Raw genomic sequence first — 26,234 nt, forward strand, 5'->3', positions numbered from 1 at the left:
AGTGGAAAATAAGGTTGATATGAATAATGTTTTTATTCAAGAATTTCAGTTGGGAATTGAATGGCATGTTATTAGCCTCTAGGTCCTGCGTCCCCAGGGTCCTGGTGCAAGGCACTCCCTCCCGTAGTCCTGTAAAATTTCGTCTGAGAAGTGCAACCTTTACTTTTCAATCCGCAGCAAGTAGCAATCCCAAAATATATATATATATATATATATATATATATATAAATAAAGAAAATAAAAAATAAAGAAATACACTAGATTTCAAAAAAGAATGTTATTTTTCGCCGTAAATAGAACCTGGAAATACACATCCTGTAACTGATTTCAAATTGGGTTCTCTACAATACATTGACTGAAAATATTATAAACTAAATATAAGGAAAGAATATTACAATTTAAGTCTCTATTGCCACAGACCAGCGCTTGGCCACCCCCCCCCCCCCCTCCCCCGCCCCCCCCCCCAAAAAAAAAAAAAAAAAACTGAAAAAAATCAAACCATTTCTCCTTCATACTGCCTCATCCTTGTTACCAACTAATTTGAAATTTAGAATCCAGTAGAGGATGTCCGGTTTATCCTTTGGGCACCCAGTTTTGGAACAGCGGCTTTGGTTCCTCGACCTCTGCCAGCAGACAAAGGTTTTGCCTTTGTAGTAGGTGGGGGTGCAGCAATGGCAGCCCAAGGATCATCATCATCATGCATTGCTGCCTGCTTCAAATTCAGAGGTTTTGATGATGTTTGTGGAGCAGGTGCAGCAATAGAACCCCATAGATCATCGTCTTCCACCTTGGTTGCCTTAACCACATTTTTGGTCCGCACACCTGTAACTGGAAATTATGTTTTAACCATTATTTATCTTTGATAGAAGTCCGACTATGACATCAAAAAGGTATATCTACCTAAAAAAACTAATAACCAACCAGCTGGCATCATCAAATTGGTAACCAAACAACTGCTATTGATTCAAATTCACATAAGATTTCTAATCGGATAAGATTTTCAGGTATTATGCCTTTCCAGTATCATGGGAATTGCCTAGAACATTCATAATACAAAATTATAATAGATTAGACTTCCTGTGGCCTCATAGAACAAAAACTAAATGGAGGTAAGTCAGCAGATAACAAATGTAGGAATTGAAATAAAGCATGAAACATCTTCAGCCAAATGTAGGACATTGGATAGGATCTAAAATAGCCGAAATATTGCCAGCATTCAGTTAAGTGTAAGGAGATTGCTTCAAGACACAGGCATTGGGTACTGCACTAAGTATGTCAAAATGCATGATTTCAAAATATAACAGAGGCACCATACTAGAGCAGCAGTACCACAGATATCTGGGATATTTAATTATTAATAACTATGTAATCCATGAAAAACTTCCAAAATATTAAAAAAGCTCCTGTTTTGTTCACCATATCTTATGTGTTCATAGAATGGAGTCAGAATTTAGCAGGCTGGCTCTGGATCAGGCAGTGAATAACCAATGGGTCCAGCCTTATGGACTACAAAATGAGTATTAGGATGATAATCTGTTAATTCCAGAATCTCAGATAGAGATACAATGAAATCTGGATAACATTAACATAATTCCTGGATATGTATTCAGACCAAGATTTCCATGACAGTAGATTAGAGGATTTTTTTCTCAGTATTTAGAGGATAATTATACCTTGAGGTTTTAATTGAGAAACTGGCCGTTTCTGAGCAGCTTGAATTGTTGCAAGGGCTGGAGGCGGTTTCTGCTCCTCAAGTGGCTCAACATCATCCCACCCATCTTTGTCACTATCATGGTCTTCACTGATTCCATTATCAAGCTCTCCCCAACCATCCGTTGATGTTGGAGATGAGGGTGCAGCCTGATCAGTCAAATCACTACCCAAATTTGCATGGAGTACCACCGTATCTGGAGTATCCACCACTGTCATCATCAGACAACCAAAATCAGAGATATTATATGAACTTGACGATATAGAAATAAACAAAGCAATAATCCAGTAAGAAAAAGATAACCACAATCTCCAATCTATCTAGTGCTCACAAAATGGGAGTGTGGCCATATGATCATCACGAGTAATTGCTATTTTATGGAAAGTGATTGGTCCAATATGTAAGTGGAATGACATAACATGATTAGTTTAAGTGACACCAAATGATGATGATTGCTCCTACTACTCCCACATACATCATTATCGGTCCAGTCTGAGATTAATACTATAAAAGGAAATAAATCCACTTTTTTATTTATATGAATACAGTTTGTTTTTTGGAGGCAATGAAAATCAATATATAAATACAACAAGAACTATATTGCATCTCCTTGAACTAGAATATGATGGATGAAATGGAACAATATACCTAAATGCCAACAAACCTGTACCAAATGTAGAATATTATGGAAAATAGCCAACAACCACCACCATCTAATGGATGAAGCCCATTTTAAAGATGCAGGTTTTTGAATAATGTGTCAACTCAAATTCATTAAAAAAATGACACATGAAAGACTTTGCTGAAAGGGTGATTTTCTTGCAATGGCAACCACAACTTGTAGATATTCAATGAAAGTAATACTAGATCTTGGGTATTTTAACTTTAGAGGGTATTTTATTATTCCCTCTGTAAGATTATATCTTACACCAACACTTGTGCTGTTGAAATGATTTTTGAAATGCATAAACCCACATGGGTGGCTTAACAAGGAAAAATTAATAAGGGGTCAATTGTCAAACATCTTTTACGATGCATAGAAATGAAGCACAGTATGAAGAAGCAAGTGAGCCAGGTATGCACCTAAGCTAGTGGTGGAAGTAGCAGAAGCAAGAGGGGTGCTTGTATTTGCTGAGGCAAGAGGAGCTTGTTCAGAAGCTTTACCCTTGAGTGTCAAAGAGCTCATGGCCCATCTGCATTGTAATTGCCAGAGTAAGAATTACACCATAAGAAACCTTATCGTATTTAATATCATGAATCAATTAGTAAAATCAACAAACAGATAACCACTCAAAGGCAAGCAAAACTTTGCCAAATAGACTAAAGAACACTGCATAACATTAGCATAAAATCCACTGATGTTCTACATAAATTCAGGACATCCCGTTGGTGACAAAGCTAATGTGAGAAACAACAATGCTTCTAAAAATATAAACAGCCATATTGCACAACTTAAGCAAACACTTTCAAGGGAAAGAGACAGGTCTGTATATAGAAACAGAGAAGTGGAACTAAATAAAAGGGAACAAAATTTAATCTCAGGCTGCAGATTCAGAAATATCCTTATTCACCAGAAATGGCAGAAAGTACAATAAGCATATTAAAAAATCACAAAGAAATACAAGAAAGATTAATTATTCTAAACTAGAGGGGTAAATTGGGCCGTGCTGCCCGTGGCCCGGCAGGGCCCATATATGTTTATATATATTATATATAATATATAATATGCATATTGTTTGCTGGAACACAGTTGCCAAAGAAGAAGAAGAGGAGAAAGTTTGAGAATGGCGGCTCAAAACCTTTCAGCCGACCCTACTATCTTATATATATGTTTATCACATAGTGTTACATGAATGGACTAGAGCGCCCCCGATTAGTGATGGGACACCTAGACAAATAAAACATTAAACAAGTTTAGGCCCAATAACTAATGACTTTAAGACCCAACAATGACTAACATATACATTAGATCAGCCGAACCAACACTCCCCCTCAAGCTAAGCATGGATGTCAAGTCCGTCCAAGAATTTCGTTGAAGCTAGCCCTTTTGTTAGCACATCTGCAATCTGCATCTCGGAAGGAGTATAAGGAATGCAGAGTTCCCCTAAGACTATTCTTTCTCTAACGAAGTGTTGGTCAATCTCAATATGTTTCATCCTATCATGTTGCACTGGGTTATTTGCAATGTTGATGGCAGCCTTGTTGTCAGAGTACAACCTGAGAGGACACTCGATCTTTATCCTGATTTCACTAAGAAGGGTCCTAAGCCACAGAAGTTCAGCAACACCATGAGCCATAGCTCGATATTCAGCCTCTGCACTTGATCTAGCAACCACATTCTGCTTTTTACTCCGCCATGTAACCAGATTCCCTCCAATAAACGTGCAATACCCAAAAATTGACTTCCTGTCCCCAATATAACCGACTCAATTTGCATCAGTATATGCTTCAATTTCAATTTTATTGTGTTTTCTGAACATAATTCCTTTTCCTGGGCAAGTCTTCAAGTACCTAAGAATCCTTTCCACTGCTCTCATATGAGGGATCTTTGGAGAGTGCATGAACTAGCTGACAACATGTACAGCATAAGCAATATCTGGTCGAGTGAGAGACAGATATATCAACTTCCCTACAAGCTTTTGGTATCTCTCTTTATCAAGGTAGTCCTCTCTTATTGATTCCTGTAGACCATGGTTCCCTTCTATTGGAGTATCTGTTGGCCTACACCCCATCACGCCTATCTCTTCTAGGAGGTCAAGGACATACTTCCGCTGACATATATAGATGCCCTCTTTTGACCTAGCAACTTCAATCCCAAGGAAGTATCTCAGATGGCCCAAGTCTTTGATCTCAAACTCAGAAGCCAAGAACTCCTTTAATCTTTTTATCTCTTCCAGATCATCCCCAGTAATCACCATATCATCCACATAGACAATGAGTGCTGTAAGTTTGCTATTTTGTTTCCTTATGAACAAGATATGATCTACCCCACTTTCTTCATGGCCCCACAAAGCTTCTCAAACCAAGCCCGAGGAGACTGCTTAAGACCATATAATGCTTTCCTCAGTTTACACACTTTCCTACCAAAAACATAGCTTGGTGGAGGATCCATGAATACCTCTTCATGTAGATCACCATTTAGGAAAGCATTCTTCACATCCAGCTGATGTAGCTCCCATGAAAAGTTTGCAGCTAATGACAATAAAACCCGACTTGTGTTGAGCTTCGCTATTGGAGCAAAGGTTTCTTTGTAGTCAATCCCTTCCTTTTGAGTAAACCCCTTTGCCACAAGTCTGGCCTTGTACCTTTCAACGGACCCATCCTCCCTATGCTTTACAATGAACACCCACTTGCATCCAACAGTGCTCTTCCCTTCTGGTAGATCCGCTAATTCCCAAGTCCTTGCTTTCATTAAGGCTTTCATTTCTTCATTCATAGCCTCTTTCCATCATGGGTCAGACACTGCCTCTGAGTACCTAGTAGGGACATGCATAGAGGAGAGAGCAGACACAAAGGAATAATAACGAGGAGATAAACGTGAGTAAGAAATAAAATCAGCAATGGGGTGTCGAATAGTACAAGAACGAGTAGACTTACGAAGAGCAATAGGAAGATCCAAATCAGAAATGTGTGATAAGATTACCTGGAGTTGCTGAGACAAGTTGATCTGAGTCTGATTGGTTGCTGCCATGAGTTAGAGGGCCCTTTTTCCTTCTATTGTAGGTGATTCTTATATCTTTTTGTTGCCTACTGGAGTCCTCAGAAACATTTGCAGCATCAAGAGTGGTGACAGGCACAATGAGAGCCTCACTAGGTTCACCTGGAATGCTACAACTAGGAGGATCAGGAGGATAAGATGGAAGGCCCAAGGTAGAAATAGGCACATAAAAGGAAGGGGAAGAAGAATCCTCTGGGAAGAACGAAAATAGGATTGAGACTCAAAAATACCACATCTTTTATGACATATTTCTTCTTGTTGACATGATCATAACACTTGTAACCCTTCTGTGTGGGAGAGTACCCTAAAAAGATTCCTTTCGTAGCCCTAGGATCCAGCTTGGTCTTCTTTGGATCCTTTACATGTATAAAACATACACAACCAAAGACTCTAGGTGGAAGAGGAAAGTCTGGAAGATTAGGACAAAGGACAGAGAAAGGAGTTTTCATACCCAACACCTTGGATGGCATTCGATTTGTCAGATATGATGCGGTAAGGACTGCTTGAGACTAGTAGTGCTTGGGAACCTTGTGCTGAAATAGTAAGGCCCGAGCAGTCTCCAATAGGTGTCCATTCTTGCGCTCAGCAACCCCATTCTGTTGAGGGGTACTAACACAAGATGACTAATGTAGCATGCCAGTATCCTCCATGAACAGGTTCAAGGATCTTTCAAAATATTCAGTAGCATTGTCTGACCGAAATTTCTTAATCTTCTTGCAAATTGTGTTTCAATCATTTTACAAAATGCCATGGTTATCCGTGGTACTTCATCACGTCCTTTTAACAAGTAGATCCATGTGCATCGTGAGTAGTGATCAATAAAACTAGTAAGGTAACGAAAGCCATCAATAAAAACAAGAGGTGAAGGACCCCAAACATCAGAATGAACCAAATCAAAAGGAGCTTGAATTTCATTATTAGGAACTAGATAAACAGTTCTACAATGTTTTGACAACTGACACACTTCACAAACTAAACTTTGACTTGAAATACCCTTGAACAATTCAGGAAACAACTCTTCCAATGATGAAAAAGGTAAATGACCTAGCCTAGCATGCCACAAATGTAACCTAGCTATTGACTCCACATTATTCTGACTACTAGCAACAGATGTTTGTAAGGCCGAACTGATGTCTGCATCAAAATAGTAGAGACCTCCATACTCATGACCGCTCCCAATCGTTCTCTTCATCAATCTGTCCTGAAAGACACAATGAGTAGGAAAAAAGGTTATGCTACAATTCAAATTCTTGGTAAGCTTTGAAACAGATAAGAGATTGGAAGTAAGATTGGGAACATGCAGAGCAGATTTAAGAGAGGTCCTTGCTTAGGTCAACCGTCAACAACTCTCATCTTATCTTGACTAGACAATAAGTGATAGGAAGAAAATAAAGAGGACATATGTGTCATGTGGTCAGTTGCACTGGAATCAATAATCCAAGAAGCAGAGTCAATAGAACTAGTTGCACTAAAAGCAGAGACAATACCTGATCTGGCAAGGGAGGTGGAAGCAAGAGAGTTAGTCCTTAGACGGGTTAAAGCCTGGCTAAGGACCTCTACCTCATCAGCAGTGAAACCTAAGGACCCGGATACGGAGGAATTAGCAGTCTGTCCCATGGGAGAAGAAGCAACTGTTGATGTGTTCTGTGTGCTATCACCACTGTGACTAGTAACAAGGTTCCCACTTGCTGCTTGACCCTTCTGGTGCTTCTTGTCTTTCCTCAAGGCAGCTGGTTCCAGATGAGGATAAAGAACCCAACACTTCTCTTTTACATGCCTTTCACCTCCACAATGAGTGCACTTAAGATGCCTCTTGTCTGAATACTTGTTCCCCTTTTGATTTGAAGAAATCAGGGCTGAATGTTCAACAGGTTGTTCAGCTGGCTGCATTTGAGTGTCGACTTGCATCTCTTTCCTCCTGACCTCTTCATTCCTTACTAGATAATAAACATGATGTAAATCTGGCATTTCATCCCTTCCCAAAATTTGAGACCATATGGTCTCATACATTGGGTCTAAACCAGCCAAGAACTTAAAGGCTCTACCCTCTTCAATTTGTTTATCATGCCTCTCCTTGTCTCTGGCAACCTCCCAATCAAGAATAAGGTGGTGATCAAGCTCTTCACACAGTCCTTCTAGGGTTGCAAAATACGTTGCAACTGTCATATCTCCTTGTCTCAAGGCAGCAATGTCTTGGTTTAGCCTATAAATTCTGGCATTGTTCTTTCTCTGTCTATAAGTTTTAGACACTTTCTCCCAAATCTTAGCAGCAGTGGAATAGTGTTGAACAGTCCTGGCTACTCTTGGAGTCACTGAAGCAAGCAGCCAGGACATAACAGTAGCATTCTCCTTATGCCAAACTGCGTACTCCACGCTACCCACTTCAGGCCTTCTTCTGCCCATCTAAATAACCCGTGAGTTCCCTGGAAGTAATGAAGAGCATGGCAGAAACAGACCATTCCCTGAAATTGTATTCATCCAACAACACATTGGTGATCTACAAGCTGTGCAGATTTGGATTCTCCAGATTAGGAGACCTCCCACCAGATCTATTATCCCTAGAAGACACTTCCCAAGATATTGAAGACATCTCCTCCCTCTTACAATGATCATGATTGCAAACTTAGTACAAAGAATACTGTTTCAGACTTACCGAGGTTGTTACAGTCCTGAGAATTCGTAATGGATATGAAACTGTAGTTTCTTGGGATAATTGAGAGAGAGAGAGAGAGAGGTACGGATGATAGAAAGGAAAGGCAAAAAACTCAGTACTGGCAGCCGCCAGTTTTCTATTTATATTAATCTTTATAAAAAGGAAAAATTACAAGTATGCCCCTGGCGGCATATCCTAGAATAAGAACAATAGGAAAAGAAAAAAAAAGGACTAGTAAAGAAAGGACTAGTAACTGAAACTGTTCCACTAACATCAATTACAATGAACACTCAAGCCTTACAACACTCCCCCTCAAGTTGGATTGAAGATGTCTATCATGCCCAACTTGTCACATAGCTCATTGTGCCTCGAACACAGAAGTCCTTTTGTGAGGACATCAGCAAGTTGTTCCTTGGTGTTGACATAAGGGATACAAATTTCCCTTTTTTCCAGTTTCTCTCTTATGAAGTGCTTATCCACCTCAATATGCTTAGTCCTCTCATGTAGGACCAGGTTGCTGGCGATGTTTATTGCAGCCTTGTTGTCACAATAAAGAGACATAGGGTTATGAACAGCAACTCCAAGCTCACCTAGGAGGTTCTTTAGCCAAAGGACTTCAGCCACCCCATGTGCCATAGCTCTATACTCAGCTTCTGCACTTGATCTTTCTACCACACTTTGCTTCTTGCTCTTCCAGGTCACCAGATTTCCTCCCATAAATGTGCAATACCCACCAGTGGACTTCTATCATCCACTGCTCCTGCCCAATCAGCATCTGTAAAGACTTCCACCTTTAGGTGATTGTGTTTACTGAATAGTAGGCCTGTTCCTGGATGTTTCTTCAGGTATCTAAGGACTCTCTCTGCTACCTCCATGTGTGGCGTCTTAGGAGAGTGAATAAACTGGCTCAGAACTCCAACTGAATAGGCAATATCTGGACGGGTCATGGACAGATAAATCAGCTTTCCCACTAACCTTTGGAACTGCTTTACATCTTTCAGAGGTTCACCAATACAGTCACCTAGCTTGTGGTCCGCATCCATAGGAGTGATTGCCGGCCTTGCACCTAACTTACCTGTATCCCGTAATAGATCAAGGGTGTATATTCTTTGAGAGACAAAGATACCTCTTTTTGAACGGGCAACTTCGATCCCAAGGAAATACTTTACGAGTCCTAGATCTTTCACTTCAAATTTGGATGCAAGGAATTGTTTCAATTTCTGTATCTTTGAACTCTAGCTCCCTGTAATGATGATACCGTCTACATACACTATCAATACGGCAATCTACTCCTGACATCTCTTCACAAAAGGTATATGATCAGACTGGCACTATTGGAGCCCCATCTCTTGAACTGCCATGTGAAACTTACTGAACCAGGCTCTGGGAGACTGTTTTAAGCCGTAGAGAGACTTCCGCAACTTGCACACCTTGTTTTCACTTCCTTTGGCAGAGAATCCAGGAGGTTGAACCATGTATACCTCTTCTTCCAAGTTACCATTCAGGAAAGCATTCTTTATGTCCAGTTGATGCAATTCCCAGTCAAAATTAGTAGCTAAGGATAGGAGAACCCCAATCGAGTTCATCTTAGTCACCGGGGCAAAAGTATCATCATAGTCAACTCCATATACCTGTGTGTACCCTTTGGCTACTAGTCTTGCTTTGTACCTTTCAACTGTTCCATCTGCCTTGTGCTTAACTGTGAACACCCATTTGCACCCCACGGGTTCTTTCCCCTCTAGAGGATCCACCAATTCCCAAGTCTGGTTTTTGTGGAGGGCATCAATCTCCTCCTTCATGGCACCTATCCACTCAGGGAATTTTAAGGCTTCTGCAACATTCTTGGGAACAGGGACACAATCAACTGCCAATAGGAAGGCTCGGTACAAGGGAGAGATGTGGTCATAGGAAACAAAGTGGGTAATGGGGTGTTTGGTAGTGCACGACCTGACTCCCTTTCGTTGAGCAATAGGGATGTCTAGATCGTCCACAGTGGGAGAAGGGTTAGGGGTTGGACTTACCTCCTGGGATTCTGATGATGTCAGTTGCTCAGTGGTTGGCTACTCCACATTTCTATCACACTACTGATCTCTCCGACAAGTACGCTGGAAGACACGGAAGGGAGTGAGGTCCAGAATAGAAGGAATGGACACCTGAACCTGCTTCTCCTCTTCCACACTACGACTCTCCCCCTGAGGAGGAGGGAAGAATGGCTCGGACTCAAAGGACACGTCCATAGACAAAATATTTACGACTGACTGGATCAAAACACCAATACCCCTTTAGAGAGGATGGGTACCCCCAGGAAGACATAAGGAATGGACCGAGGGTCTAACTTACCTCTGGATGGAGACAAATCGCGGACAAAGGACCGACAACCAAAGACTCTCATGGGGATGGAAAATAAAGGTGACTGAGGGTGCAGTAACTGATGCATGAGTCCACTAGGGTTTCAGCAGAAGTACAGCCGCAGAACTGACTAGGGTTTCTGCAAGCACAGTCGCCAAAAAGAATTAAAAGGCACAAGTCGCCGCTAGGTTTTTTTCTCCTTTTCCTTTTGAAACAAAAGTAGTCACGTCCAATCCCCTTTGGAAAGACTGATGCTAGGATCGTAGGTCTTCTCCAGCCTAGAAATTCCGCTCTGATACCATGTAGTTTCTTGGGATGATTGAGAGAGAGAGAGAGAGAGAGAGAGAGAGAGGTACGGATGATAGAAAGAAAAGGCAAAAAACTCAGTACTGGCAGCCGCTAGTTTTCTATTTATATTAATCTTTATAAAAAGGAAAAATTACAAGTATGCCCCTAGCGGCATATCCTAGAATAAGAACAATAGGAAAAGAAAAAAAAGAAAGGACTAGTAACTGAAACTGTCCCACTAGCATCAATTACAATGAACACTCAAGCCTTACAACAGAAATCGAGAGCAACCCACCGCTGCACTGTACTGACTTCTGTTGTCGTAGACTGTAGTCACCCCTACAACCAGTACTAGGACTGTCGAAATCAGTTCTCCACCTAGATCTGTACCACACAAATCTCTCTTAGCAGCCGAATGGCTACTACCTGCAGTAAGGAGTCTAGTAGGGCATCAACTTCTGGGACAAACTCCCCTTGGGCCCTACAACCAAGGGAAACCCTAGGTACAGACCTTGCTGTGTTCTACGGACAACCCTAGGGTTTCTTCACAGCGACCAAGATAGGGAAGAGTGAAAAAGAAAGAACAGATAAGAGTAGAAAAGGTGGCGATGGCTGTAACCAGGAGATGGATTAATGCTCTGATACCATGTTTGCTGGAACACAGTTGCCGAAGAAGAAGAAGAGAAGGAGAGGAGGAAGTTTGAGGGTTGCCCCCCTAAAATATCCCAGGGGAGGGAAGCATGGCCCGTGGACCGGCACAACACAACCCGCACTTTGCACGGGCCACATGTGGGTCGTGCTGTGTCGGCCCAACATGGCCCAATTTAACATCTCTATTCTAAACCACCAAATATCTAGAAACTTGAACCCAATCAAAACAATTTACCACACCCAATATAAGCATATCAATGATTATGCTGTATTACTTGTGTATTTTCATATATAGTTTCCATGCCCATTTTTTCCTTTGGCTATCCCCATTGCTAACCCAAATGCCTGAGATCTCTTAGCTGAAGATCACTTACACATTAAACTTCAAAAGGGCAATCAACTTTTTGTGGAGACTTCAAGGTAATCTCATGATATTGTTTCTAATTCCCAGAATGTGGAAAGTTGGTCCATGATTCTGAATCACCTTTTGGATATGCTCAAACCAAAGATTCCACTTCAGAAACAATGGTCTTTCTTTTTATTTAGTTAAGGTTAAACAAAGAGCAGCATGAGATACCACACCAAAGAATCCCCTTTAGAACTAGATACTTTGAGAACTAATAGATTACCACCACTTACCGCTACCCCCTCCAATAGTGAAAGAAGTAACATTTACAGAAGTGTAAACAACAAACTCAGTAGGATGCATCAACTCTTATGAGATAAAAAGATGAACTTTGGCTTGAAGATCCATTCTTGAATTCAAATGGTACTACGATACCTCAACCAGCCAGTTCCCCATGTAAATGGATATTTTTGGAATCTAAAAGATATCAACAACCTTGTTTTGTTAATCCTAGTACCTCAAATGTTCATGTTTAAAATCAAACCCATTTGCCTATGAACCAGCTCTAGGGTTCTCTAGTTTTGTGGCATGCTCAGAACAACACCCAGTCCAGACACTAAACTCTTCCTGCATAAATTATTAACACTAAGGATGCCCTAATCTAGCAATATCTAGGATTGTAAAATTGGAAAACATGGAAACCAGAATGTTGGAAAGGAGAGAGAGCAGAAGAGACAAGAATGTTGGAAGAGAAATCCAGTGGGACTGGCGGCATTCACTCTATTATTATATTAGAGTGAAATGAAAGAGTAAAATGCCAACTGCCCACTCATGTCTATACATATAAATATTACAACACTTCCCCTCAAGTTAGGTCATAGATGTCAATCATACCCAACTTGTTACATAATTTTCAATATGACAAAGAGCATTTACACCCTTTGATCTTTGGAACTAACATATGGATTGCATACTTCCCCTTTTCAATCTTCTCTCTTATAAAGTGCCAATCAAGCTCTATCTATTTAGTTCGATAATGCAAGGCAAGGAATAGCTGCCTTATTGTCAAGTAAAGAGACATGGGACCATCCACAGTAAATCCTAACTCTCCTAGAAATTTCTTAATCCACAACACCTCAGCCACACCTTGGGCCATAGCATAGTACTTAGCTTCAGCATTCAGGGCTATATTTGGCTACCAAAGATTGCTTTTACTCCAGTACACCAACTTACTTCTAACAAATGTACAGTATCCCGTAGTGAACCCCCTCCGGTCATCTATGATCCAACCCAATCAGCACCAGTGTGCACTTCAACCCTCATATGACCATGCTTAGTAAATAGGATACCTCTTCAAGTACCTAGGTACCCTTTCTGCAGCCAAGAGGTGAGTCTTCTTAGGAGAGTGCATGTGTTGGCTAAGAACACCCATAGCATAATCAGCCCTGCAAAGGGTTAAGAAAAGTAGGAAAGGAAGGAGAGGAGTAAAGAGAAGAGAATGTTGGGAGAGAAACTCGGTTGGAATGGTGGTGTCCACTCTATTATTATATTAGAGTGACAAGAAAGAGTAAAGTGACAACAATGTTACCCTTATAGGGGTACTGCAGGTACTTGACTCCTTTCCATCTCCCAACTTAGGCTCCCTATTCTGTGGCAGCAAATCTTAATTGATTGTTGGAAACCTGCTACGTTTTGTTATTGATGTTTTTGATTTGTTCTAGATCAACAATTAGCAGTAACTAAACCAAGTAACCAACCACTTCGATATTATTGACTAACAATAGAAGTTGAAATCAACCTTGGAAGAACAGTGCCATCATCAAGCAAGGGTCTTAGAGGGGCAACCATGCATTAAATTCTAAGAATCTCTACTGTGACTGAAGAGGGGACTGTGAAAAGGAGGGAAAAAAGAGATGCTTATTTGGCAGTGGGAAGTTAAGTAGAAATGCTCTGGGCAAGTCATTTTGGAGTGAGTATTCAGTGGATTTTTACTTTCTAGTGGTCCATGCTCTTCTAAGAATATGTCTGAAATTGAAGCTAATGCTTTATTGCTTGGCCTAAAGATTGCAAAATCATTATAGATTGCCTATCTTCTTATTGAAGGTGATTCAAGGAATGCAATTGACTAGGTTGAGAAGTTTGGTCCAGGCCCATGGAGGACTGCTCACCTTCTCCATGAAATTTTTGATAACACAGCCTAAAACAACTGCAGCTTTAGATGGATTTGAAGAGAATTAAACCAAAAGGCATACTCCTTAGCTAAATCTGGATCAGGAAGAGGTATTTTGTATAGTGCAAATTCTTTACCTGCTTCTTCAGTGGGCTTATCGTCTTTTTGTTATTAAGCCCTTGCTTGTACATCTTCTCATATACATCCTCCCTTTTTTTGAGTGAAAGTAATCTTTTTTCAGAAAAAAAGAAAGGAGCAAAACTCTAGATAAACTTTATATACACAAAATGATAAATAACATTATGTCAAGCTGGATTTTGCATATAGGAAACCAATGTAATCAGTAGCTAGAGTTGGCTTACCCAAGTAAACTTGCATTTCCAGGTATTGATGGGATTCCAATGCTTGAAGTTCCACTGACATCCCCTGTATTTATCTGCAATAGATCCAAAAAAAAAACAATAATTAGAGAAACAAAGGTACTATCATGCAAAAGCAAAGACATCAATAACACCAACAAAAGGTTTACTTGAGGAGCAGATGGATAACTTTATGAACAGCATCCTCTCTGCAACTATAATTTCCATGCATAACATTACTTAAATGCATTTTCTTTTCTTTTTTTTTCCCTTCTAACAACTTGCCTAGGTTTTTTCAGTTCCTTAGTAAATTCACCATATTCTAAAAATGTGGAAAACGTCAAGGATCTAGAAGAAACCTTGTTTTCTCATTTAATGTTTATTTTTCATGATTGAGCTGGATTATTTACTTACTGATACAAAACTGAGAAAGACAAGGAGAAAGGAGAAAAATGTAACAAAAGCAGAGAAGAGAATCCCTCAATTGACTAATAGACACAAAGTATTTTATGAAATTAAGTGGTTTCTGACAACTAGGTTGACAAGTTGGAACTTGGAAGAGTCAATTAAATAGCAATACCAAGTGTTTTCTAACAAGACAACAATTTTCTCTTTCTATAAGACAAAAGTTAAAGAAGGCTGATGGATTGAAAAACTATAACAGGCTAACAGAACCTGAGAGAAATTAAAATTATGTATTCCTGTCCCATAGTGAACTAAACAAAAATGAAGTTACCCCAAAGCCCAAACTACCATCCATTATTTGTGCTACTTGCAATCCCCATTACCATTTCTGATGAAATAATCCTTTTAAATCCTGCCTGATTATTATGATATTTCTGAATAATAAAACTCAAAAATCAAAAGCAAAAAGAATTTAATCACACACCTTCTCATGATCTTGCTTCACTATCTGTAAAAATTGATCAATTGCTTGAAAGGCCTTTGATCTAACTTCACTGAAATACCCCAAAAGAACAATAAAAGTAAGTAATTATAACTTGAAGAAAGCATATTTGGAGGCACAATTATGGCACAGGAAACCATTTTGCATAATGCAAATCTAGAAATCCTAGAAAAAAATTACGAAGATTTTTACTAATTCTAATGAGGACAATTTTCAGACAAGGTTACTTTAAGGTGACATTTGTATTTACCATTAGCAGGATGCAGTGGGTGATGACTAATCATTTTGGCCTCCCAAGGTGATGCAATGACTTGTTAGTGCCATGGGCTAAATATTCAACCGCAAAAACAGATATGACTGAATTTAATATATAACGGCACAATGTTAAGGTACTTCTCCCTTCCATTATCAGCCAAGCCCAAGGGGCTTTTATTCAAGGGCAACAAATAATTGACCAAATCTTGATTTCCAATGAATATGTGGAAGAGATGAGGTTTGGGAAAAGAGATTTTATTTGTAAATTGGATCATGAAAAGGCCTATGATTTGGTGGATTGGCAGTTTCTTTTAGAGGTGTTGAGGAAGTGTGGGTTTGGAGAGAGGTGGTGTATCTGGATGTTTGGTTGTATTAGTACCTATCATTACTCAATCTTGGTTAATGGAACAGGGATGGACTTCTTTCCAGCTTGTAGGGGTGTTAGGCAAGGGGACTCCTTTCACCTTTCCTTTCTACCTCAATAGCTGATGTTTTTAGTAGAAACATCAGTAAGGCCGATAAGGAAAATTATATAAGGGGTTGGAGGATAGGTATAAGTCAACTAGTCATCCATCTTCAATTTGCAGATGACTTAATGACTTTCTATTGGGGTGGAGGGAGGGGGGGGGGGGGGAGGCTAGTGAGAAGGTAGCAAATTGAAAAGAGTTGATTAGAGGCTTTGAAAGAATTTACAATCTGAAAATAAATCCGGAAAAGAGTTGTATAGCAAGTATCAATTTGGAGGATAGGGAGGATGAGGCTGTTGTAAATTGTCTTTAGTGTTAAATCTCTTTTTGGTCATTGTCCTATTTAGGGCTTCCATTAAGGGCAAACTCGAAGGACAGTAGGTTTTGGACTCCTGTGATTGAGAAGTTTGAGAAGAGATTAGCATCATGGAAGAAGATCTACATTTCCTTGGGTGGTAGGATCACCTTGATAAGAGCTACTGTGGCGAACTTACCTACTTATTTCCTTTTTGTCTTTAGGACACCACTTAGGGAAGCTAAGAAGCTAGAGAAACTAATGTGAGATTTCCTTTGGGAACCGGGACAAGGAAAAAGGGACCACCTGGTAAAGTGAGAAATTGTGTGTAGAAACAAAGAGGAGGGTGGTTTGGGTCTAGGAAAGGTGATTCAGAAAAACCTAATGTTGTTGGGGAAGTGGTTATAACAGTGACCTTTGGAGAGAGAGAGAGAGAGAGAGAGAGAGAGGTTATGACATGAAGTGGTGGGAAGCATTCATGGCAGTTTAGAGAATGGGTGGGGTGCTGGTGTATCAAGGCATGACGTTTGTTTTGGAAACACTGTTCTGGTTATAGGAGGATATTTGGGTTGGAAATACCCCTTTAAAGGACCTTTCCCTTCACTTTTATCCGTCTCTTTGTATACAAATGAGGTCATTACAAACTTTATCACACTTGAGGGAACCCCTTTGGCTCAGAATTGGGATTTTGGCTTTCACAAGGGGTTAAAGGATAGGAAATTAACTCTCTCTCTAATTTGATGTCTCTTGAATCAAGTTTTCTTAGATCCTTTTAAAAGCTAGACAACAGAATTTGGGTTCACAGGTCCAAAGAGACCTTCCCCTATGCTTCTTTTTTTTTTTTCCTTTGTCAGTTTTCCTCTCAACAGGTCTTCCCTTCAAAGGAAATTTGGTGTAGGCCAATTCCCCTAAGGTAATGGCTTTTTGTTGGGAAGTGTATCATGGGAAAGTAAACACTTTAGATAACCTACAAAAGAGAAGACTTTTCCTTTGTATTTCACCCAACTAGTGTACTCTTTGTGGAGCTCATGGGGAGGACTATTACCACCTACTGATGTCTTCCCTTTTTCTACAAAAATATGGGATTGGCTTTTTTTTTTTGTTCTTTGGGTGCAAGTGGAACATGTCATTAGAAGTGTGCATGATCTTTAACCCTACTACCTTCAATTGGCCCAAAAAAACGAGGGAAAAATATGTGGAAATGTGCTAGAGAAGCCTTGCTATGGACAATCTGGGAAAAAAGGAATGCCAAAATTTTCCAAGAGAATGAGAGTAGTAAACAAGATGTAAAGGATTGTGTGTTGAATAGGGCAATTCATTGGTTAAAGACCTTAGGATTATTCCATCATTTCTCCTATTTAGATTTATGGAGAAATTGGTCAACAGTAGTAAGGTGCTCATCTAGGAATACCAAGGCAGTTACAAGATGGATTCCATGAAGCTGAACTTTGATGGGAGTAGTCAAGGCAATCCAGAGCTCTTCGGAAGGGGGGGGGGGGTCTATGTTGGAATAATGTTAGAATAACTTAGTTGCAGTAAGGTGCTCATCTAGGAATACCAAGGCAGTTACAAGATGGATTCCATGAAGCTGAACTTTGATGGGAGTAGTCAAGGCAATCCAGAGCTCTTCGGAAGGGGGGGGGGTCTATGTTGGAATAATGTTAGAATAACTTAGTTGCAGTTGTTAGGGCCTGTTTGTCTAATTAAAGTGTTTTTTTATTTCGTTTTTTATTTCTGTTATGTCTGTTATTGTACTGAGGGGCACAAGGGTCTTTTCCCTTGTTATTTCTATCGCCCTATATATATTAAATAAACACTGGCGCCGCCAGTACTGTTGCATTGCAAACTCTTTTCTCTTCTCTTCTCTTCTTTTCTCTTCTCTTCTCTCCTCTTTCACCTATCTCTGGCCGGCTACACTGCCAAGATGGTATCAGAGCAGGAATACTGATTAAAAGAGAGCAGACCGATCAACCCTACTGTCAAGCGAAGATCGATCAACCCTATTGATTAGTGGAACAGGCTAGCAGAAAGGAAATCTGATTTTGGACTACAGAATAGCTACGACTGGTACAGTTCTTCCTCTATTTTTCTCCTCTTTACTCTCCTTGATCATGGGCCGAGTGAAAACCCTATGAATCTGGGGCGGTTGAATGCTATCAAACCTGTGTAACCCTAGTTGTCTTGGGTCGTGTGATCCTGTTGATGTGTTAAGACAACTGTAGGTCAATGCTGACCTGTCCTCTCAATGGTTTGAGTTGACTATAAGCAAGAAGGATCTCTCCTGCTGATTAGTGGCTGTTAGCCATTCTAGAATTCTGATAGGCAGGTCTGAAACTGCCGAATATTACCTCAGTTTTGTCCAGAATTTGGTACGGTTTGTGCACAATCTGGTTGGTAAACCCTAGTGTGTGGGTGTGAACTGAGTGGAGCATTGCTTTGTGGAGTAAGGAGGGGTCCTAAATCCGGTGTGTGGGACTGAGTAACTGCTTGACCATGTCAACTGAGAAATCTGCTACTTCAGAAATCTCGGGGAGCCACAATGGAGTGAGTGGGGGAATGGATATGAGCTTTCCCATGGCTGTCATCCCTTTGATGGTCTGAATTACCTTGAGTGGTCTAGGGGGATAAAACTCTACATCACTGCTAGGGGGCGAATAGGATACATCAATTGGAGAGTAAAGGAACCGAAGTATGGAAGTGTTGAGTATGATAGGTGGGACCAAGAGAACAGTATGGTGATGTCTTGGCTCTTGGTTTCAATGCTGCCACAAGTAAGGAAGACCTTTATGTGGGCGGAAACTGCTTGTGAGATATGGGAACAAGCGAAGTCCACTTATTCAGAATAGAGACACTATGCCAAGATATATCAACTACAAGCTGAATCTTCTACTTGCAAACAGGGGGAGAGGAGTCTCTCGATGTACTATTCTGATTTGACATCAATATGGAAAGAACTTGATCACTATCAGAATGTGAATTGGAAGTGTGATGAAGATGCAAAAGCCAATAAGTCACTTGTATCACAGCAACGCGTGTTTGCCTTTCTCCCAGGGCTGAATCAATCATATGAGTCCATCAAGGTATAGATCTTGGGTAGTAAAGACTTCCCATCAGTCCAGGAGGTGTATGCCTTGGTGCAGTCAGAAGAAAGCAGAAGAAGTGTGATGAATGGTGTAGAAGGGGAGTCAGTTGCCCTAGCGGTCCGGGGAAATTCAGATACAAATGTCGGAGGTGGTTTTAAAAGGGGTGACAGTCGGAAAAAAAACAGAAGATAAAAGCAAGCTTTGGTGCACTCGTTGCCAGAAGACACGACACACTAAAGATACATGCTGGGATCTCCATGGAAAACCTAAATGGGCACAGGATTTGGGTAAGAAGTCAGCACCGGATCAGGGCAAGAAACCAGGCCAACAAAATCAAAGAAGGTATAACTCAACTAATCTAGCATCGACAGAGACTAGTCCTTCCGTAACTCAGGAGAGATATCCCGGTTCTGACCCTAAGGAAGATATTATCAATTCCTTCCGTGAACATTTGGAATTGTATGGTAGGACTCTCCGCCAGGTGGATTCCGGGCCTACTCCTACCTCATTTGCGTCTACATCAGGTAATGCCACAGCCTTCCATGTGTCATCTCATACTACTGATTCACCTTGGATTATTGACTCCGGAGCCTCAAATCACATGACCGGTAAGTCAAATTTGTTCCAGACATATAACCTTCTCTCTAGGAGAGATAAGGTAAGGCTGGCTGATGGTTCTTTTTCTACCATAGCTGGCCGAGGCACCATATCTCTCCCACTTGGCCTTACTCTTCCAAATGTCCTGCATGTTCCGAAATTACCTATTAATTTGTTGTCCATTAGTAGTATTACTCACTCTATGAACCGCTCAGTCACTTTTTTTCCGTCTTCATGTGTGTTTCAGGATTTGACCTCGGGGAAGACGATTGGTAGAGGAAGCATGGTGGATGGTCTCTACGTGTTGGAGAATAATGTTGGTCTAGTGGCGACTGAGTCCACAAGTTCGGTGAGTGAGAGTCAGGCCTATTTATGGCATAGTCGTTTAGGTCATCTTTCTTTTGAGTCGTTAAAAGTTATGTTCCCAAAGATTTTTGAGTCCTTGTCAGTGAGTCAGTTACAATGTCAAACTTGTCAGTTGAGTAAGCATTGTAGAAGCTCTTTACCTTTAAGAAATAAAAGATATGAATTTCCATTTCATATTGTTTATTCTGATGTTTGGGGCCCTATTACTCTACCTACTGCGGCTAGTTATAAGTATTTTGTTACGTTGATTGATGATTATTCTCGATACACTTGGGTTTATCCTATGCGATCTCGAGATGAAGTGCCACAAATTGTGAAAGATTTCCAACGCATGGTGTTCACTCAGTTCCAAACGGAAATTCATATTTTCCAGTCGGACAATGCAAAGGAATATTTCCATAGTGATCTCACAAAGTTCTTTGCTTCGAGTGGGTCACTTCAGCGAAGCTCTTGTGCCAGGACACCCTAACAAAATGGTGTGGCTGAACGAAAAAATCGTCATCTACTCGAAGTTGCTCGTGGCTTGCTGATTCATATGAATGTGCCGAAACAGTTCTGGATGGATGCAGTATTGTGTGCGACATATATCATCAATCGCATGTCCTCTCGGCTACTAGAGTATAAGGCCCCACATCAGCTCTTGTTCCCTACAGCCCCGCTGTCCACCATTCCGATGTGTGTCTTTGGGTGTCGTTGTTTTGTCCACAACCTATCACCTACTCGTGGTAAACTCGACCCCCGGGCTATTCCTTGTGTTTTTCTTGGTTACCCCTCATCTCAAAAGGGGTATCGTTGCTATGATCCCATTGCCCGTAAGTACTATGTTTCCATTGATGTCTCATTCTTTGAGAGTCAACCGTTCTTCTCGGTTTCTCCTCAGGGGGAGAGTAGGTTTGAGGAGAAATAGGTGACGACTCAGATTCAACTACCTCCTTTACCCGATCCTCCTCCGTTCCGGGTTTTCCATCATCGTCATAAGAGCCAGCAGAGTTCAAGAGCCGTGGAGGACACTATGCAACCAACATCATCAGATTCACCCGAGGCAGATCCGTCTCATCAGCCAGGTACACTTGCTCCCATTGCTCCTTTACATGTTGATTCACATGTCCCCAATGATCTTAATATTCCTATTGCTAAGAGAAAGGGTGTTAGATCTTGTACCACTAATCATCCTATCTCTAACTTTGTGTCCTATGAGCATGTTTCACCCTCGTACCGTGCCTTCCTCTCCTCTGTGGACAGTGTTCCCATCCCTAAGACCGTGGCAGAAGCTTTGTCAAAACCTGAATGGACAGATGTAATGCAGGAAGAAATTGATGCCTTACATAAAAATGGTACGTGGGAGTTGGTAGATCTTCCTAAGGGGAAGGAACAAGTGGGGTTCAAGTGGGTGTTCACAGTGAAACACAAAGCTGATGGAACTATTGAAAGGTACAAGGCTAGACTGGTAGCAAGAGGCTTCACACAGGTATATGGAGTGGACTATGCAGAGACTTTTGCCCCTGTAGCGAAGATGAACTCCACCGGATTCTCCTTTCCTTGGCAGCAAATCTTGACTAGGATCTTCACCAATTGGACATCAAGAATGCCTTCTTGAATGGTGACTTGGAAGAGGAGGTGTACATGACCCAACCCCCAGGGTTCTGTGCCAGAGGTAGTGAACAAAAGGTGTGCAGGTTAAAAAAGTCCCTATATGAATTGAAACAATCACCTCGGGCTTGGTTTAGTAAGTTCCATGTAGCAGTCCAACAAATGGGATTCAAACAATGCCAATCAGATCATACCTTGTTTGTAAAAAGAGGTGAAGGTAAAATTGCAGCACTTATTGTGTATGTGGATGACATAGTGATCACAGGAGATTGGGAGGCTGAAATCCAGAGACTAAAAAAATTCTTAGGCACTAAATTTGAGGTGAAGGATCTAGGCCCCTTACGATACTTCCTTGGAATTGAAGTTGCTCGCTCTCACAAGGGCATCTTTATTTCCCAACGGAAGTATGTACTAGATCTACTAGAAGATACAGGCAAGTTGGGGGTAAAACCGTCTGATTCACCTATTTAACCTAATCACCATCTGGGAGACAGTCAGGGAGAGTTTTTGAAAGATGTAAAGATGTTCCAAAGACTGGTGGGGAGACTTCTGTATTTGTCTATGACCAGGCCTGATATTGCCTATGCAGTGGGTGTCCTTAGTCAATTCATGCACAGCCCGATGACAACTCACTTTGAGGCTGCAGAGAGGATCTTGAGATATCTCAAGAAGTTTCCTAGGGCTGGTTTGTTGTTCCAAAAACACAGTCACTTAAAAGTGGAAGTATATACTGATGCAGATTGGGCAGGAGCAGTCAATGACTGAAAGTCCACCAATGGTTATTGTGCCTTTGTAGGAGGAAACCTTGTCACATGGAGAAGCAAAAAACAAAGTGTGGTGGCTAGATCCAGTGCTGAAGCAGAATATAGAGCGATGGCTCATGGGGTTGCGGAAATCATGTGGATAACAAATCTGTTAGGTGAACTGGGTTTTGCAGTAAACAATCCTACTTCACTCTACTGTGACAATAAAGCAGCCATCAATATTGTTGCTAATCCAGTTCTGCATGATAGGACAAAACACATTGAAGTGGACAAACATTTTATCAGAGAGAAACTTGAAAGTGGAGAAGTGTGCACACCATATGTCAACTCGGAAGAGCAACTTGAAGATATCTTCACCAAAGGTCTTCATCATGTGTGGCACAAAGATTTGTGTGACAAGTTGGGCATGATTGACATCTATGCTCCAACTTGAGGGGGAGTGTTGGAATAATGTTAGAATAACTTAGTTGCAGTTGTTAAGGCCTGTTTGTCTAAATTAAACTGATTTTTTATTTCGTTTTTTATTTCTGTTATGTCTGTTATTGTACTCAGGGGCACAAGGGTCTTTTCCCTTGTTATTTCTGTCGCCCTATATATATTAAATAAACACTGGCGCCGCCAGTACTGTTGCATTGCAAACTCTCTCTTTTCTCTTCTCTTCTCTTCTCTTCTCTCCTCTTTCACCTATCTCTGGCCGGCTACACTGCCAAGAGTCTACAAGGAGTGCAATTTGCAAATCCCTTGAGATTTGGGGATTCAATCAGAGCAGAACTACTAGCAGCTCTACAAGGAGTGCAATTTGCAAATCAAATGGGTAAATGGGTGTAGGGCAGCTTATTATGGAAAGGGATTCCAAGGTGGTGGTGGGGTGGTCGAAGAACCCCGAGAATACTATGTGGTACTACAGGAATGAAGTCAAAAAATTTTAAGTACTTGACAAGGAATATGCATGTTATTACACAATGGGTGGGGAGATCAACAAATGCTTTGGCTGATGGTTTAGCTAAGCATGGGGCGAATAGGGAAGTCTTGTTTTGGTCTCAGCTGTAATGTTTGCCTTCTCTCTTTCATTTCCTTGTAAGCAGTTGAGGGAGGCTGCAGCTCGCGCCTCTCCACGGCTGTTGTATGAGTTCAAAGTTCTCCATTATCTTTTGAAGTAATAAGTTTTCTTTATTCATAAAAAGCATTTAGTATATCGTCCTTGTTTCACAAATATGAAAGTTGGATGGAGTAAAGTAGGGAGCAATAATAGAGAGAGAGAGAGGCCTTCTTTCTATTGTATATACCTTCACCCAACCATGTGTGATCACAGATGCTTAAAGCAGTTGGCATGCATGACAATATAAAGACATATACAACACTACCTTAAAAGTTAGAGATAAACAAAAAAATATAAACTAAGTGGATTAATCTCTATGCAGCCCATGCTGTCAGCATATTCCTCAGCTAAGTAATTGGTTGATCAATCAATGCTTTGACCATTTAGATATCTCAACTATGCCTTCTTTTACATATGTAAATACACTGTCAAATTAAAAAGAATAATGAAAAGCGAGATTCACCCTGTGGACAAGTCTGTCACTGTGCAGAAGGAAACAAAAACAAGATTATGCTATACATATGACAAAATAATTGCAATGCACACAATCTAGTAGGGCCACAATCCCAGTCTAAGGCCCAATCCACAGAAGTTCTTTCCAGGACAACTAATCGGGCACATCAAACAATCATTATGATGGAATGTAAAGCACCAATACTAGTTTAGTGGCACTACTACACCAATAGACAACACCAATATAAAAGGCAAGCTTAACAAGGTCTAGTATGGTGTTTGATCAGTCTGAATCTCAAAACATGACAAGAAAATATCTTGTAAAATTTGAAAGTGCCTAATAAAATAGTTTCACCATTGAAAGAAATGGTTACCCATTATCTGATTCTAGAAATCATGCTTCCAAGTCCTTGCAACATCAATATTTTTCCATTTCCAAGATCCAAAAGGGAAATTATGTAAGAGCCTAAAACACAACTTAGAATGACAAAAGGAAAAGAAGAGACCACATCATGAATGTCAAGACAGGAATTTAAAAAAAAAATGAGCTAGGAAAAATCATCTGGGAAAAGGGAATATTTACCCATCAGGATCAATAGTAAGAACAACAACATTTGGCAAAATTCGAGTTGCAATCTCCATTGTGTCATAATATGAACTTGTAGCACATAAAGCCATAATTCCTGCACAAACACAAATTTATGTGTATTAATTTAAACTTTGGGCCTAGGGGCCGTAATTGGATGGGTTTGGGCAGTTGGGTTTGCACTGAGCTTCAATCCAAGCCATCTAACCCGCCAACCCGTTAATGACCCATTTAAATAAAAATAAGTGGTTGGGTACTGGATTCAACCAAAACCTTCCTTGACCCAATCCATTAACCTTCTAACAACTTCAGTTTTATAGAAATGGCTTAGAAGCTAGCTTTTAACAACTTGGTTAGACATTACTTAATGGTAAGAACGTTTGTCTTTTATACAAGTGTTCTAGGTCCAATTTAAATCGCGTGCACAACTGCACATAGTTTTTACATGGAAAGTTTAGGTGGAGTTAATATTTGGATTAGTAATTAATGAAAGCTAATGAGCAAGGTGCCAATCAGCTGGTTGGTAAGGTCTCCTGCTGGTCGTAGCAGAGACTTAGGATAGAATCCCACCGGCACCTGGGTTGGGGGATGGGCAACCCCCGTTGTGCAGCCCTTCAAGAGAAATAAAAAAAAAAAAATTAATGAAAGCTAATGGTTACAGTTAATGCATTTAAATTTAAATGGAATTACAATGGGAATTCAACCCACAGTTGAACTGGCCAACCAGATGTGTTAGCAGTCTGAAAAACAGACTGGACCATGGTTGAACAGCCAATCAGGATTGTTAGAAGTATAAAAAGCAATCAGACCAGACCAGTTTATTATATCAATGCTTATAAATTGGTTGTTTGAACCAGTCCAAACCAGATTGGACTGCTAAACCATTTGACTGGGTTCAAGTTCAGGGTAATTCAGGTTAGATATAGGTTGATCCGTATTTGTGCCAAACTCCATTTGGAATTTATTACAGCAATTGGTTACAAGTTGAGTTGATTCTAGGTATTAATACTTTCAGTAAATAATTATTTCCAGTAGTAATCATAAAATAATGCATTAATTATGAATTTAGAATTAATTAATTAATTACAGTAATTATGAGTTAACTCAATGAGTTATTTGAATTTAAATGGACAATGGGAATTAATGAGAAAATGGCTAGGCAATTTACATTTGTATCATTAGTAGTTAACCTGATGGATACCCACAACCTGACCTGACCTGACCTAACCCATTTGAGTTGACCCAAAGGGTGGTTCAACCCATTTTCAACCCACTAAGTAAATGGGCAGGTTATAAATGTGTGGTTTGGGTGGATTCAGTATAGGGATGGCAATTTTCCCCATTTCCATGATCCCCTCTTGACCTGCCCTGAATGGGGTGGGGATGGGGATGATCTTCCCCCCACGGGGACGGGGAAGGGAAAATATTCATCCTCGTTGACAGGGACGAGGAGAGCACTCCCCTCCCCATGGGGACCCCAATACCCACCCCGTGGGGATGCCCATTAATATTTATGGTTCAATATGT

General features: G+C 40.6%; 1 protein-coding gene across 2 annotated transcripts in view; it reads right to left on the reverse strand.

Annotated features, from left to right (window-relative positions):
* Window positions 1-461: 461 nt before the first annotated feature.
* Window positions 462-26,234, reverse strand: part of LOC148853183 (uncharacterized) — a 113,160-nt gene continuing 87,387 nt past the window's right edge. The window contains exons 16-21 of one of the 2 annotated variants that reach the window (XM_088944731.1): window positions 24,705-24,804; window positions 15,135-15,204; window positions 14,249-14,322; window positions 2,795-2,904; window positions 1,674-1,922; window positions 462-822 (exon numbers count right to left, since the gene is read on the reverse strand). In XM_088944731.1, the coding sequence (XP_088800857.1) occupies window positions 548-822; window positions 1,674-1,922; window positions 2,795-2,904; window positions 14,249-14,322; window positions 15,135-15,204; window positions 24,705-24,804 (878 nt within the window). In that variant the 3' untranslated portion in view covers window positions 462-547. Of the gene's footprint in view, window positions 829-1,673; window positions 1,923-2,794; window positions 2,905-14,248; window positions 14,323-15,134; window positions 15,205-24,704; window positions 24,805-26,234 lie in introns of both variants that reach the window. The other variant, XM_088944730.1, reaches the window with a different exon arrangement.

The sequence above is a fragment of the Nelumbo lutea genome, chromosome 5 (genome assembly GCF_056320005.1).
Source record: "Nelumbo lutea isolate HS-2025 chromosome 5, American lotus-T2T, whole genome shotgun sequence".
Lineage (NCBI taxonomy): Eukaryota > Viridiplantae > Streptophyta > Magnoliopsida > Proteales > Nelumbonaceae > Nelumbo > Nelumbo lutea.